Raw genomic sequence first — 16,765 nt, forward strand, 5'->3', positions numbered from 1 at the left:
AAGATAAACAGTAATAGTTTAATGGTGAGGGAAATGCTTCTGAGCATGTGCAGAGCGCACTTTTCTTTCACATAATCTAGGAGTCAGGCCTGGTATTGGAAACAGAAACCAATCATCTTTATAATAAGTGAAGCCCTGAGTAGGGCACTATTTTGGGGTCTGGGCTGAGATTGTAAATACAAAAAATATGCATAATAGAAAAAATTCCTTCAGTAGCACCTTTCGTGAGCTTTCGTGTGCATGCACACGAAAGCTCATACCAAAATAAAAACTTAGTTGGTCTTTAAGGTGCTACTGAAGGAATTTTTTCTATTTTGCTTCGACTCAGACCAACACGGCTACCTACCTGTAACAAAAAATATGCATGTTTACCATCCCTGGGCACATGAAGAAAGGACACAGGCAATATAAGGATGGCCGGTGAGAACGTAGGCTGAAGGAGAACTTCACACACACACACAACCTAGGAACAGGAGTAGTTCTGTAGCACTGACATCATGGATATATGCTGGAAACTTGGGATGATGCGGGTCAGGTGACTAAAGCATGGTCAGAAATCTGGGTGTCGGTGTCTGGCCTGTGTGTACAAATGTCTACATACTGGCTCATTTCCACCTTTATGACAAACCATGGCTCAAGCAGCTTTCGCAAGCCATGGTTCAAGAAGGTGCAACATCTAGATCAGGCATCCCCAAACTTCGGCCCTCCAGATGTTTTGGACTACAATTCCCATCATCCCTGACCACTGGTCCTCTTAGCTAGGGATCATGGGAGTTGTAGGCCAAAACATCTGGAGGGCCGCAGTTTGGGGATGCCTGATCTAGATTAATAATGCCGTTGTTACAGGTGCTGCTTTGCCTCCAGATCTAGCTGCACCATAGACATGAAAGGGCTGAACAGACAGAAAATGAAACCAGACCTGTGATCATCAGCGGGCGCAACTAAAGAATCAAAGCACACAATACTGTGAATTTACGTGGGAAGACGGACCTTCCCCCCCAAAAGAGATGAAGCACACAATCATTTAAGCACACAAATAAACTTTTGCCATCCCACTCCATTCACACGAACTTACTGCGGGTTTACATCTGGATTAATCCTCTTCAGTTCCATGATGGTATCTATAGTTTTTTCAATAGCATCTGGATGAACACTGACGGAATTCTGGAGCAACTGGGGGAAAAACACACATTGGTCACTGCCACAGGTAGTGAAGCATTAGAGGAACAACTGAATGCAACTTTGTGAGAAGTATCACAAAGTGGTGGAGTCTCCTTCTTTGGAGGTCTTTAAGCAGGTCTTTAAGCAGAGGCTTGACAGGCATATGTCAAGAATGCTTTGATGGTGTTTCCTGCTTGACAGGGGGTTGGACTGGATGGCCCTTGTGGTCTCTTCCAACTCTACGATTCTATGATTCTATGATCACAGCCGATGTGGTGCCCTCCAGCAGTGGTGACGTCACAGACCTAGGCTTCTTTTTATGCATGTGTCATACTGAACACGGTCAACTGTATCAATATGTACACCTCTTCCCTCCCCCACCAAGTCTACTTTTCCGCAAACTGCATTGAGGCTGTGTTTTTAAAAATAATAGTAATAATAGAGGGGTGTATAAATCTCATGAAATAAACCAAATTAATAAGTAAATTGGCACCAGCTCAATAAGTGCCTTGGACAAGTCACTGTTCCTCAATCTCGCCTTCCATCTGCTAAGCGAGGTAAGTAGAGTTGTATTTACATTTCTGTTTCCTTCCGATTCTCATTTCTGCAGTCTTAAGTAGGTTTACTCGTGCTTGTAAAATTTTCACAAAATAAAAGTCTGCTTGGAAATTGGCATGCATTATTGCGCATATCTCTCTCCCGATGCAAGCACCATTGCATTCCCACAATTTTCCCATGAAAGAATGCATTTTTGTACAGTACATTGCTTTAACTACCAAAGCATTTTTGGGCCTGCATTGCAAATTTGGGGAAGTATGAGTTTTGAAGGAGAGTTGTGTTTGGTTTGAATATTGGTTTGGGAAATGCAAATTTAATATGTCTGCATTAAAATATGAAAGATACAAAATTCTCTCCCGGCCTGAGCAGTGTCCTAACTCAAAAGGGTGTTGGGAGGGAAAATGTGGAAAGTTGCAAAATGCCTGGCACCTTAAAAACTGAGGTACAAAGCTTAGCAATATCCCTTGATGGTCTTGAAATCAGTGTAGATTATTCTGTATGATATCTCGCTAACATATGCTTGGATAAAGACTATGACTTATGTGCTCTTGAATTTTATACCACTTTTCAGTGTACAAAACATTCTGCCAATTACTCTCTCAATGATGCTCACAGGCAGTGTTTTGAATAGGGCTTAGCAAGACCCAACAATCAGTTGATGGTTGAGTGTTGCTTAGTCACTTTCAGAGTGCTGTGCATGATAAGAGTTTTGAAAGGGGCTTCTCAAGGCCCGACAACCAGCTGACTTTGGGTCTTGCTGAGCACTCTGCAGCCTGCGTGGAAGCCAACCAGGTTGGTAGAGGAGGGAACAATACAAATACAGTGGTACCTCTACTTGCGAATTTAATGCGTTCCGAACGCACATTCGTAAGTCGAAAAAAATTGTAAGTCGAATCCCATAGGAATGCATTGGGAGAAAAAATTCGTAAGTAGAAGCAACCCTATCTAAAAATTCGTAAGTAGAAAAAACCCTATCTAAACTGCATCCAAGATGGCGGACAGAGCTCCATTCGTAAGTAGAAACCTTCGTAAGTAGAGGTACCACTGTTTCAGCTCCTCCTCCATCAGCCTGCTCACTTGCCTAGATGGAATTCAATGCACTCGCCTGCAAGGTACTCCTAGTTGCCTCTGGCAACCAGGCAAGTAGTTAAATGCAAGGCTGCATGAATGGCCTAATGTAGCTACATAAGTTGGCAAGCAGGTTTTCTTGCTTGTAAACCTGTGTAAGCTGCTAATACAATTGGCCAAACATGGAGACAAAAATACAAACATTTACTTACCTTGTTTTTTGAACTTCTCAGTGACGATTCTGTCAAGAAAACATTTTAAAAACTTTAACTTCTATTAGACTTTTTGCATCTTCAACAACACAGCCAACAATGAAAATACTATCACAAACCTTTGTAATTCCCTCCTTCCTACCGTGTTTCCCCTTTTTTAATACGTAGTCAAAAAGTAAGCCATGGCAGGGTTTTTAATCATTTGAGAAATGTAAGACATACCCCGAAAATAAGCCATACTTCCGCGATGTGCGGAGCAAGACCACTGAGCGCCCCAACCAGCTAGCGGGACCCAGCACGCTGGCTGTAAGAGGAGGAGGAAGCCTGCCGGGTCGGGTCGGTGCCCGGAAGCGGCGGCGGCCCGGAAGCGGCGGCAGCAATGCCGATAAAGCGTGCAGCAGTGCCGCACGGAGCACCGAGGGCACAAGCTAGCAGAACCCAGCTCCTGCAATGCCGGCCGCGGCAGGAGGAAGAAGCCTGCCAGGTCGGGTCAGCGTCCGGAAGCGGCGGCGGCTGCAGCGCTGACAAAGCGCGAAGCAGCGCCGCACGGAGCACCAAGGGCACGAGCGTCAGGAGGAAAGAGAGAGGGGCTCGTTGCTTGCGGAGAGAAAAGTGTGGGCTCGTTGCAGGTTTACCTCACAGCTGAGGGGGCAGCAGGGGCCAAGCACCTTCCCACCCCTCCCCAGAGCCCAGCCCGCAGGCTGCTCCCCTCAGGAAATGCGGCTCTTCCCGTCCCCGAGGAGAGCCGCCGGCCCTGGAGCGCCTCTCTGCCGCCCAAGTGAGGCTCTCGAAAGGCCGTCTCAGAAGCGGGCAGCTCCCTTACGCCATCTCCGTATCCCGCCGGCGGGGTTACTCAACCCGTTCGGCAGGACTGCCCCCGCCCCCGCCTCTTTGCAGAGTTTGTGCAGCTTGTGCGGCTCTGCCTAACTTCTTGCGCGGCAGGCAGGCGGGCGTCCTCCCATCGGCGCGGCGAGCTTTGCAGAATCAGGTGCTGCAACTCGGAAGCCGGCCAGGCGAAGCTTAGCTGCCAATCAAAAGGACAGGGGTGTATGCAAGACGTTCTCCTTAGTTGCTTGGACCAGTTTGGTGATGGTGATGATTATGCCCTTTGTTGAGTCGGTAGAATTGTAGAGTTAGAAGGGACCCTCGGGGGTCATCTAGTCCAACCCCCTACAATGCAAAAATCTCAGCTAGGTCATACATGGCAGGTGGCCATCCAGCCTCTGCTTAAAAGCCTCCAAGGAAGGAGAGCCCTTGACTCAGGATGGGTAGGAGGGGAAAGGGAGAGAATGCATAAGGATCCCAGGTTTAACCGCCAGGTACCCCCAAGTTTGAAATCCTGGAGAGCTGCTGCCAGCCTGGTTGACAGCAATAATGGTAGAGGACACACGTAGCATGACAAAAGAATATTTTTTTTTTAAAAAAAATCCCAGTTTCAATTGCTGCCATTGCTTGCTGTGTATTATGTATTGTATTTAAATAATCACCTTATTTTCTTGTTTCATTTAATGGATGTTATGTACATCATGTTGTGCATTATGTTACAGGATTATGTTGTAAAACCTGGATAGCTCAGTTGGCTAGAGTGTGGTGCTGATAATGCACATGGAAGAGAGCGCCGAGCATCCTGAGCCAGTGGGACCCAGTTGTACCGGCACTTTAAAAAAAAGAAAGAAAAAAAGACACCCCCTGAAAATAAGCCACCGTGTGGTTTTTTGAGGGGAAAAAGTTATAAGACGGTGTCTTAAAAAAGGGGAAACACGGTAACTTTCCTCTTTTCTTATGCAGTTATAAAAATGTGTAGCCAAATCCCCACAAATAGAATGTTCACATACTGATACAAACGAAAAGGCAAGCTATATTGGTTCAGTAACGTAAAATGTGTTTGCAGTTGACTGGGTATGTTGACATTCTGCTCGCGGCTACAGTTTAAAATGCAAGTTGAGACCTAAGCTAATTTTAAAGCTATACTGCAGTGTAATCTCTCTCTCATACACACAGCAATTACGACACAGAACAACATCAAATACCAGAGCAATGGTTTTAAAACTACTTACCGATTTTCATAGTTCTGCCAGCGCCTGGCTTTGTGCTGTAGCAGATCCTTTGCAACTCGCAGCGTCCCGTCAGTTTCCTCACCACGAATTTCAGACAGCGCCATATGCATTTGCAATAGAAGTACAGGCAAACCTGGACAAACATTCTGTCAAAAGAATCCTTAGAGTGAGAACTCAAGGCAAGCTCCTCAGATGAAGCAAAAATCCCCCTGTAAGAGTTCCACTCTTCAAAGTGGTCTTTAAGAAGATTTCTAACACACACCATACTACTGGGGCCTACTGTCAGGAGTAAAGGTAGGTAAAGGTAAAGGGACCCCTGACCATTAGGTCCAGTCGTGACCGACTCTGGGGTTGCGCGCTCATCTCGCATTATTGGCTGAGGGAACCGGTGTACAGCTTCCAGGTCATGTGGCCAGCATGACAAAGCCGCTTCTGGCAAACCAGAGCAGCACATGGAAGTGCCGTTTACCTTCCCGCTGTAGTGGTTCCTATTTATCTATTTGCATTTTGATGTGCTTTCGAACTGCTAGGTTGGCAGGAGCTGGGACCAAGCAACGGGAGCTCACCCCGTCACAGGGATTCGAACCGCCGACCTTCTGATCAGCAAGCCCTAGGCTCAGTGGTTTAACCCACGAGCAAGGATGTTCAAAAACAAAATAATTAAGGTTCCTTTTTAGTAAACAAGAGCCTGCTAGCCATTCTCAGGCAAGAGGCATGCTGCTGCAGTTGTACACCTAGGGTGATTCACATCCCACCGCTATAAAAAATTGGGGTGGGGGGCAGGAGGAGGTACTACAGTTTATAGTTAGAAAATGGTTCGGTGGGCTGATTTGAAATTTGGCACTGCATGAGAGGTAAGTTTGAGGGTGATCAATCCTGAACTTAGGGTAGAAAGGATAGGAAATGACTTATTCTAAACAACCGTTTGATGAGAGACTTCTGCAGATTGACAGGAAGTGTGTGTTTGGGGTGGCTTTTCCTGTAATCATTTCTCCATTTGTACGGTGTGTTTGCAGAAACGGGTGGTTGTGGACATGTGAACAGGAACACCTGGTACGTGCTTTCCTCCAACAAAGCGTAAACATTTTGCAGCTTTTATTAAAAAGACGTTGCCGAGGCTAATGATAGTCAGCGGGATTTCATAAGAGCGTGGCCCGCACATGCTCAGTATAAACCTGTTCTGAGAGAAGGTTAAGTGGAAGGAGTGGAATGTTGAGAAGTGAGAATGGATGATGAGAGACAGTGCGCTGGAAAATGGCAAGAATGTGCGAGGTTCAGAAAAGGACTAGTCTATGTGCAATGGGCTGAAGGGCAGGAATGCTAAGTTGGTTTGGATGCAGTTCATTAGAGCTTCTAATTAAGAGCTTCAGTCCATAGGGTCTGGGATGAACTTTAGCCTCCTAGGTTGGGAGAATAAAATGGTGCCCCTCAGGGAAAGTCAAGGACCTTGTCCAAACTACACACTTGATGTAGTTTCAGCTGAAGCCAAGAGAGCCACCAAACAGGAACTGTTTTTAAATCAACAAGTAACAGCACACTATACAATACACACAACCACCCCATACCGATTCTACTCCTGATTGCCTACAACTCGGCTGACACAGGATCCAGTCCTGTTTGCAGATGATGGTGGGTCGCAGATACCAGCACAATGAAGACTGCACTGATCAGAGGTACACAGGACACCTGGTCCAGGGGTGGGAAACCTCTGGCCTGCAGTCCATATTTGGCCCATCAGGACTTCCCATTTGGCACCAGGCATGGGGCAGGTAAAGATGTGACTGCTTCTCTTGCAGATAGCAGGACTGAACGCCCGGCACATGAGCTGATGTGTGAGTTCAATCCTGCTTGGTTCAGCTGCCTGACAGAGTTCATCGTATGGACCTCTCTCATGCACCCAAGCCCTGAAAGGTTTGAAACCCTGCTTTGTTGCTTTGAACTGAGCCATGGTTTGGTGTAGGAGATAAACCACAGGCCTAGGTTCAGATAACATGCTAAGCCAAACCATGGCTTAGTTGACAACAGTAGAGCAGCAGTGGAGAAGGAGAACAGCGACCCAGATGCCATCTCTGGGAGCTTGCATTGTCCGATCAGCTTATCTTAAGTACCGACATCAGTTAAAGTGGAGCCAGTAAGAAATATCACATTGTTTCTGCAGCACAAAAAAAGCTATTACAGAGCAGAGCTCACAGTGGATACTACTTAGAAAGCACTATATTATAGCCAGATATCTAAAGTAAGATAATATTCATTTGGTGGGTACCTTTAAATGACACACTACTCGTCCATCTTAAACTTATGACATTGTAGATCTTCTTTAGGAACAAGAATGGAGAGTTAAAAGTATGGAATCTTTTGTTTTGTTTTTATAAAAAATTATTCTTGCTTGTAGAAATCCTGCAATGGAAGCACACTATTCATGAAATGGATTACACTTTAAGATGAGCTGACTTTCCTAATTCCACTAAGATCACAAATTAATGTCTTTTTAAAAATAAAATAAAATAAGAAGCAGCGTTTTAACACGGCACGGTGTTTTCAGAAATAGGACTTAATACTTTTAAGAAATTAGAAAGTGGGTCAGCCCTTGACCCAGCACTTTCCCTCTCCAGCACAAACTCAGCTTGGCTGCAGGAGTTGCTGGAAGGAGGTGTACAAGACATCTTAGGGACTCCACTTAGGGACCATTTCTGTAGGGTTTTATCGTTAGCATTTTCTTCTCCCTAAGATATCCCACAAGGCAGCGGAGGTTTAGGATCAGAGTTTTCCTTCTCCTAGATGAGCTACTTTCCCAGGCTGATGGGCCCCGTCTGCCACTCACTTCCCTCTACAGCATGTGCACAAACCACCTCCTTGACCGTTGGACCCACTATTGGTCTTAATCCGCCAGAGCCTGTCTTTGCATGCCAGGGAAGTCCTTAACTCACATTTGAGACCCATTGGCTACCCTCACCAGGTTTGGCCAGCCAGTTGAAGCCGTTCCCAGGTTGTGGCTGCTGTCACATGCTGACAGCTTCTAGGACAGGCACAGGCAAACTCCGGCCCTCCAGATGTTTGGGACTGTAATTCCCATCATCACTGACCACTGGTCCTGTTAGCTAGGGATGATGGGAATTGTAGTCCCAAACATCTGGAGGACCGGAGTTTGCCTATGCCTGTTCTAGCAGCCACAGGTGAGAGCTGAGTGCAGGGTGGGGACCAAAGGTGGACAAACTACCCCGGAAGGATGTGTCCCCTACCAGAGGTACTACCCCTCCGCTAACACTCCCATACACCCCTTTTCACACAAATCGTCAGTATAGCTTCTTCTTTCACCAAGAGAGTGAGCCACTCCTCCTCCAAGCGATGGCAGCTGTGTGAGCCAAGTCCACAGCTAGTTGGGTCCCTTGCTGCTGGCTCTCACGCAGATTGGGGCTGTCAAAAGGTGAAGTAACATATAACATGCCTTGACACAACTCGTTCATCCACCCACAGACATTATGAGCACAGCTCTAGGAAAGCCAAGCTTCAGGCTTAAACAGGAAGTGACAGAGAAGGCAATCATTTTCGCTGCTAAGGACTGGTGTAATAAAGTTTGCTGAACCGCACACATTCATTATGACACTCCGATTAGCTTCATTTATGCATCAGAAAGCAGGAGCTTCCCTGTACAGTGTACAGAAACCTCTTGTAAATTTCAGAGTAAATGAAGATGCAAATACGACCAGATCTAATGGCTTTTACAGGCTTTATATAAGATTGTCAGTGAAGGAGTCTGCTAAAAACCTGCCCTGGGTATTTATTATGAAGAACTGGCTACCTTTCTCAGACGACCTCCTTCTGCATGTTTCCTTGTTTCCCTCAATATTGTACTAAGCAGTAGCCAGATTCTCAGATACAGAGATGAGTGATTTTTTTCTGTTTATCCATCTGTTTAGATATGGAAAGGCACTATGGCAACCGGAGTTCACAGTAGAGCAAAGTCGTTCAAAAACATTACATACTCCGCAGATCGTCCTCATGATAGAGCTGCCTCAATGACTTATTTCTCTAGATGTGAGCAGACTACATATGAGGGCTGCTACATACACCACAAGGGATCAGCCAGCACAAAAAACAAAAAAACCAACCAACTGCTTGGCAACGCAGGTTTTCAGAAATGCCACAACCAACAGTCACAGCAGATTCTAAGGGAAGAAACCTGTTTTGGGCACTCTGAAATCATGTGTGTTAACAAAGCCACAGGATGACTAACAGCACAACCTGCATGCCAAGTCCATTCCCACAATTCTTTTGTCTAAGAAAACAACGCCCATATGCATATCTGAGTATGCCAGATTCATGTGTGATGTTATATATGGGGGTAGAAGGCAGGAATGCAAACCCACCCATCTGCGGACATACCTTTAGGAAAGGAAAGGCCCCATCAGCAGAGGTAAACATGACTAGAAAAAGAGGCCTACCTGACTTTTCTCTTTATAGAGCAGAGGTGAGGAACTTATGTCCCTCCAAATGTTGCTGAACTACAACTCCCATCATCCATGCCCATTGACAATGCTTGCTGGGGTTGGTGAGAGTTGTAGTTCAGCGACATCTGCGAGGCTCAAAGACTTCCTTCCCATCCCTGCTTTACCTGAACATCACTGACTGGCTTGGCTCTCAGCCACTCTCACTTCCCTACTTTATTGGCCTCAGCCCAGTATACCTGAAGCAGTGTCTCCACCCCCCATCGTTCAGCCCGGACACTGAGGTCCAGCTTCCCTCATTGCGAGAAGTGAGGTTACAGGGAACCAGACAGAGGGCCTTCTCGGTAGTGGTGCCCACCTTGTGGAATGCCATCCCATCAGATGTCAAGGAAATAAACAACTATCTGACTTTTAGAAGACATCTGAAGGCAGCCCTGTTTAGGGAAATTTTTTATGTTTCATCTTTAATTGTGATTTTAATATCCTGTTGGCAGCCGCCCAGAGTGGTTGGGGAGGCCCGGCCAAATGGGCGGGGTATAATTAATTAATTGTCTCATCTATCTATCTGTATTTCCTTAACTCATGTTTTTCCATCCTAGTGTCCTGAGACAAGGAGGAGGATAAAAATGTGTTTGGCAAACAAAATTGGAGGAAGAGATCCACACCACCAAGAGACCAGCAATTTTTGGCATCCCCTCTCCTCAAATTGCTTCCACCTCAAGCTGGCCATTGGAAGAACTTGTAACTAAGGCAGGCATAGGCAGCTCTCCAGATGTTTTCAGACTACAACTTCCATCATCACTAGCTAACAGGACCAGTGGTCAGGGATGATGGGAATGTAGTCCCCAAACATCTGGAGGGCCAAGGTTGCCTATGCATGAACTAAGGGCTGCTTCATAGTTCCACTTGTCCCGTGTGCTCTAGTTTCCCCCTGCTCCTTTCCCATGTAAAACCCGCTCTTTAGTTCTAAACCAGAGCAAATGTCAATCTGGGGAAACCCTGAATGGCTGTTTGCTCCGACTCAGCTCTGAAGAGTGGAGACAAAGTGTGGATAAGCTCTAAGACTTGGTTTATTCTCATCTTCCCTCCCAATCCATTTAACTTTTATGTGGTTTTTTTTTAAGCTGGTAAACTTATGGGCACTTATGATCTGTAAGTTACTCTGGGAGCCTTTTTTTGGCTGAAGAGCAAAGAAGGAAATGTTGAAATGAATAATGAATAAAAGAAGCCTCCAGAATCCCTCTTGCAGGCTGTAATAAAATACAACAGAGGGAGGGAAATGGAGATAGTAGGAACTAGTCAAGCCTAGATCTGTGGCAGAGTCCTAACTAGGCCTCTGCATGGACCAGGTAGGCCAGTGAAAGCCCTGTTGCCAGGACAACAAACAAGGCCAGTCGGAGCAGCAGCCAGAAACTCCAACTCCAAGACGGCTTTATCCCATGGCTCTGTCTATCATGCAGAGATGGAGACTATCCTCATCCTCTTTCCAAGAGCAAGGAAAATAAAGTTTAAAAACAGCAGCAAAACACACACCAAATAGTGGCTGCGTAATTAGTACTGCATGATCAGCCATATGGAGTTCTGTGTCATCACTCGTTCAGAACAGATTTATTGGAAGGAAGCTATACCTGAATATACAGTGGTACCTCAGAAGCCAAACGGAATCCGTTCCAGAAGTCCCCTCGACTTCCAAAACATTCGGAAACCAAGGCATGGCTTCCGACTGGCTGCAGGAAGCTCCTGCAGCCGATCGGAAGCCCCGTTGGACGTTTGGGTTCCAAAGAATGTTCGCAAACCGGAACACTCACTTCCGAGTTTCTGGTGTTTGGGAGCCAAAACGTTTGACTCTCAAGGTGTTCAGGATCCAAGGTATGACTGTAGTCATAATAAGTTCTTCTTTCTCTCTTTCTCTCTCTCACACAGTTGGTGGGGATGGAGTAGAGCCAGCACATAACTCAGTTGGCCTAAAAGCTTGTACTAATTTCCCATAGGCTACTTGGCCAGGTTCACAGTTCTTTGCAAGGCCATCAACAACTTGGTTCAGGACACCTTAATCCACATATCCCCACATGATCATGGAAGTCTTCAGGGGAGTCAGTGGTCCCTGTGGCTTGGATGCCTGGTTCATATCCACCAGGAGCAGTGTGTTCAGTATTGTGGGAACAATTCTGTGGAACTCCCTCGAGGCTGAAATCAGAATAGTTCCCTCCCTGGTGAAGTCATTAAAAATAAATAAATCAGCAGCCCTTTTAATTAAGTTTTCTCATCTCGCAGTTATTTTTAACTGTTTTCACTTTCTGCTGTTTTTATCCTTACTGCATCTTCTTAACCTCACTCTGCACTGTTTAGAGACTTGAGATGCTAAACAGTATAAACTGCTTTACTAAACAAATAAGGCACAGATACATACACAGAGCTAGAACTACAAATTACTGTACCTCAGTCTGTTCTCTTTTAGAAAATGTCGCTGATAAAACCCTGTTTTGTCCTACTTGCGGGCTCCGAACATCCCACTGCAGCACACAATGTTTCAAAGAGTTGCCCCCATAGCACAAATGCTGTCACACACAATATTTTATGTTCCTTTTAAAAAAGTTACCAACTATGGGTTTTATTTATGGTTTTTAGTTGTAAGCCTCTCTGAATGTCTCTGGACCAAAAAGTAGGGCAAATATACTTTTTGCGTGCGTGCGTGCGCACACACACACAGAGTCAGGCAACAACCACAAACAATTTTGACTGAAGTCAGTGCAACTCACCTTTTCCATTACCTGTGTGAAGGATTTAACCCCATTTAAATGCAATCTGCTTGTTTATGTATTATCACTCATTAACCACACAACATGTGCTCACTGAAAACACAATGTCTGTGTTATCAACCTTTTATCAACCACTTTTAATGTCATAACCATCACCACCTTTGCTTTTCTGCATCCCCTTTCCTACTAACCTCACAGTTTACAATGTCATCTCCCTGCCTCTCAAACCAAGAAACTGCAACTCAGGCTAACACCTCATGCATCTGATGAAGTGGACTGCAATCCATGGAAGCTTGTGCCAAAATAAATTTGTGTGTCTTTAAAGTGCCAAAGGACCCCTTGATGTTTTTATCCCCGCCACCCCCCCCCCCCCGCCACCCCCAAATTCTCTTTACTTTGGTCTACCCAAGTAAAGAGGTCACATCCACACTTGGAAACTGTAGTTTATTCCTCACAGAGCTACAACTCCCAGCATCCTTAACAAACTATGGTTCCTAGGATTCTTTGGGGGAAACCATGTACTTTAAATGTATGATGTGGATGAGGCCGTAATCAAGAACATGTGCAGTCATACCCTCTTCTCACCATGCAAGTGGAGCTGGCTAGGCCTGGAGCCGGGTTTCTCCCTTTCAGTCCCTGCAGCCAGCGAGCCCTGGCCTAATAAATAATAATAATAATAATAATAATAATAATAATAATAATAATTTATTATTACTTATACCCCACCCATCTGGCCTGGCCTCCCCAGCCACTCTGGGTGGCTCCCAATAGAATATTAGAAGCACAATAAAACATCAAACATTAAAAAGTTTCCTAAACAGGGCCACATTCAGATGTCTTCTAAAAGTCAGATAGTTGTTTATTTCCTTGACATCTGATGGGAGGGCGTTCCAAAGGGCGGGCACCACTACCGAGAAGGCCCTCTGCCTGGTTCCCTGTAATCTCACTTCTTGCAGTGAGGGAACTGCCAGAAGGCCCTCGGCGCTGGACCTCAGTGTCCGGACTGAACGATGGGAGTGGAGATGCTCCTTCAGGTAATAAGACTACGGTATGGTGTAAACAAAACTTTTATATGCACTGGGAAACAAACAAACAAGAAGTGGGACTTGCTGTATTGTGATACTGTATTCACTTGATGGAGATGGTCTGGTGCCGAACCAGCAATATCTCCTATGTATGCCTGCATAACAGTTTATAACTCAGGCAGATGAACAGCCGAGCAGCACCATGGAGAGCGCATGGGAGACTGGTCCATAGAGATCTACAAGCTGCTACATGCCTTACTGAGATTTAGCTTAGGAACTCATTAGATCTTTCCAAATGGCTCAAAATCAACTGCTTACTGTTTCAAATTAGCTTCTAAAAATACTGATAACAAATCAGCTATAAAAAAATCCCGCCATTAGCCTAGTCAAAGACAAAAGCTGTGTACAAGGCGTTATCAAACATACATTCAAAAATGATAGAAGAACTGCTAGAGTGTGATCCCATGCCTGCTTAGGAAGAACAAAGGAAGCTGTCTCATGCAGAATCAGACCACTGATCCATGTACATCAGGATTATTTACACCAGCAAAGTGGGAAACTTTCTCAGTCTGCTATTAACGTAGGCGCTTAATTCTTGCAGAACAAAGCTTATGAAGGGTACAATTGGGAGGAGGTCCACAAATGATGGCTTGGCTTACCCGCCAGCCATTATCTGTGGTTGTCACCACCAACTGCAAGTGCCAAGAGACTCGGGACTTGGAGAGAGGAACATCTGTTATTGCAGCTTGGAGAAGATAAGCAATGACTAGCATCTCCTGCGGTTTCTTTTCTTCAAGGAGTGGTGCAAAGCAGGTCTCACCCTTGCTTGCAAGGTGGCCAGGGAGACCTGCTTCTGGACAGCTGGGTGAATGGACACCTGTCAACATGTTTCAATCAAACGTCCAGAGAAACCTTCCTTCCAGGGTTTTTCTGTTTTCTGTAGTGCTTTTAAAGGAATGGGCAGAAATATGTCCAATTGCCTTTTAAATGTGTGAAAGTTCAGTGCTGTTATTTTCCCAGCTGCTGCATCAACACCATTTTCAAAACCTGGTTGGGGCTTCCTTCTAGAGCTAGCCACAGGCAATCAGGGATAATCTAATTTATTAATTTATAAAATGGTTCATACATCTTTCTATGTTTTTATTTAAAGATTTTTCATGAGCAACAAAAGTACTTTCAGCATGCCCGTTTTCAATTTGTAGAGTCCTTCATACTGTTCAGGTTCATACATCTTAATTTAGTAAAAAAAAATCTCTAAGAGGTTTATACGAAAACAATAACAAAAAAGCATTCAAGAAAGTTTCCTAAAAATAGATAAAAACAAAACACAAGTGCAAAACACAAGTGCAACACAACCCACCTCAGAGCAGTACAAAACAAAACAAAAAATTAAAATTAAGAGCCAAGAGTCCAGGGAAGCTTGGATAAGCACATAAATTTTTAAGAGATATATAGAGGTCATTGTTCTCTTCAACTCACAAATTACCCAAGGGAGGGCATTTCAGATGGTGGATGCTATCCCCAAGAAGGCCTGTTTTTGCATTGTCAGCAAGTGACAATCTGCTGCCCATGGAATAACCAGTAGACACCCATCCCTCAGAAGCTCTTAAAGACCATCTTGCGCTGTACTGGGGGAGGTGGTTATTATGATGTCATAATGCTGCATAGCCAATTGAATTTGGCTACATGGTGGTATCACCAATAGTAAACAAAGCCAGTTTAGAATGACAGCAATTCTTCCCGGGATGTTCACATCCATCCTGTCTATCATGACTCACAAAGTGCATGAGATGATGTCTCCAAGTTCAAACAAAAAACTATCCAGGGCAATGTTTTTTCAATGGCTGCACATTTTCATCATAATTAGCAACAGTCCCTAAAACACACACACACAAAATAGCACCATTTCCATTTGACACATAATTTAGCACTTCAGAGACTTGTGGCTTCTGTTCGAAGTTTTCATGCTCCCAGTCCTTAAGGCTGCCAATCAGGTTTGAAAGGGTGAACAACCAATGCCTACTGAGGGCAGTTAAGGTAGGTGCTAGGCAGGCCATCCGGTGAAATGGGTGTGTCAGTACCCTGCACAGACAATGAGACCATTTATACTTTCAACCGATCACAAGATGGGAGCTATTCTCGGTGCAGAAATATTACCTTGGCTCTATAATAGACAGAGTAAGATCATTACTATGCAAGGAAAAATAAAGGAGTGTTACCTCAGGAAGTGCTTCATTTTGGTGTTTTTGTTCTTCAGTTCTTTCACTTTCAGGAACTATCCTCAGCTGATCACAAGCAATGTTTTCTCCAGAAGTTAAATATGCTGTGAAAGCAAGTTGAACACGTTTGGTGAAAGAGAAGCCCAAGTCTAGTTTGGTGGTCTTTTCAAATGTATTTAACGTGTGCGTGTGGTGGGATATAATCAAAGCCAAAAGATGTATCTAAGCACTCAAGGTCAGATTCAGCATTTGCAGAGTAGAATGGGTGACCCCCATTCATGTTAAATGAATCCCTTTCTCATTCAGAAGGAGGTCAAAACAAACTGTAAAATGGCTTTGTTTTCCTGAGTGTTACAGTTTAAATGGGAAAAAGTTGGCTAGCTCTTGTGACACTGCTACACAGATCCGATCCAAGCAAGCAAATATACACCTATTTTAAAAAGTTTTCTTTTCTTTCTTTTTTTTAAATGACAATGGGTCAACCAAGCATTTAATTACATATTGCTTCAAATAAAATAAAGTAAGTAGGCAACCAGGTGAAAGGTGACAAAATGTCTGTTTGCCGCCGCCACTGAATTAACCTGTGGTTCGTTTTATCTATTTAAAGTTTATTGTGGGTGCTTCAGACAAACTTGTTTATTGAGCATTCATCCTGATCTGTTTGATCTGTACCCTACATTTAAAGCAGTATTTCACTAAACACTCATGGCTTTCCTCAAAGAATCCTGGGAACTATAGTTTGTTAAGGGCGCTGAAAGTTATTACGAGACTAGTGTAATTCAGCCCGTTCAATAAACGGGCGCTAGAACATCCCGGGGTTCGGAGAAGCGCTTCTCCGACCCCCGAGACCTGTCCTTGCTGTCGGCGGCAGGGGGACAGGAAAGAAGGAGGAGAAAGGGCTGCTTTCTCCTCCTTCGTTCCTCTCCCCCAGCCGCCAACAGGAAGGAGACACCCCGAGGTTCGGAGAAGCGCTTGCGCAGCGCTTCTCTGACCCTCGGGACCTGTCCTTGCTGTCGGCGGCAGGGGGACAGGAACAAAGGAGGAGAAAGCAGCCCTTTCTCCTCCTTCCTTCCTCTCCCCCAGCCGCCGACAGGAAGGAGACATCCCGGGGTTCGGAGAAGCGGTTGCGCAGCGCTTCTCCAAACCCCGGGGCCCATCCTTGCTGGACGCACGCACGCACGCTCCCCCCCTGCCGCCAACACTTAGTCCAGCCGGGAGTGGCGGTTGGCGGCCGCAGGGAAACGGTAGGTGGGGGGGGGAG

At 45.2% G+C, this 16,765-nt stretch overlaps 1 protein-coding gene and 1 long non-coding RNA gene across 6 annotated transcripts in view; one reads left to right on the forward strand and one right to left on the reverse strand.

Moving 5' to 3' along the window:
• The window catches only part of ELMOD1 (ELMO domain containing 1), a 47,605-nt gene that overhangs the window by 17,340 nt on the left and 13,500 nt on the right, over positions 1-16,765 (reverse strand). For 3 of the 5 annotated variants that reach the window (XM_035116489.2, XM_035116480.2, XM_035116481.2), the window contains exons 2-5: positions 15,505-15,608; positions 5,057-5,202; positions 3,000-3,028; positions 1,076-1,173 (exon numbers count right to left, since the gene is read on the reverse strand). In XM_035116489.2, the coding sequence (XP_034972380.1) occupies positions 1,076-1,173; positions 3,000-3,028; positions 5,057-5,202; positions 15,505-15,521 (290 nt within the window). In that variant the 5' untranslated portion in view covers positions 15,522-15,608. Of the gene's footprint in view, positions 1-1,075; positions 1,174-2,999; positions 3,029-5,056; positions 5,203-7,319; positions 7,454-15,504; positions 15,609-16,765 lie in introns of those variants that run through there. The other 2 variants (XM_035116486.2, XM_035116483.2) reach the window with 2 other exon arrangements.
• The window catches only part of LOC132592013 (uncharacterized), a 182,371-nt gene continuing 168,750 nt past the window's right edge, over positions 3,145-16,765 (forward strand). Inside the window, exon 1 of the long non-coding RNA XR_009557512.1 lies at positions 3,145-4,762. This is a non-coding gene — a long non-coding RNA (uncharacterized LOC132592013). The remainder of the gene's footprint in view (positions 4,763-16,765) is intronic.

This window comes from Zootoca vivipara, chromosome 4, assembly GCF_963506605.1.
Source record: "Zootoca vivipara chromosome 4, rZooViv1.1, whole genome shotgun sequence".
Taxonomy (NCBI): domain Eukaryota; kingdom Metazoa; phylum Chordata; class Lepidosauria; order Squamata; family Lacertidae; genus Zootoca; species Zootoca vivipara.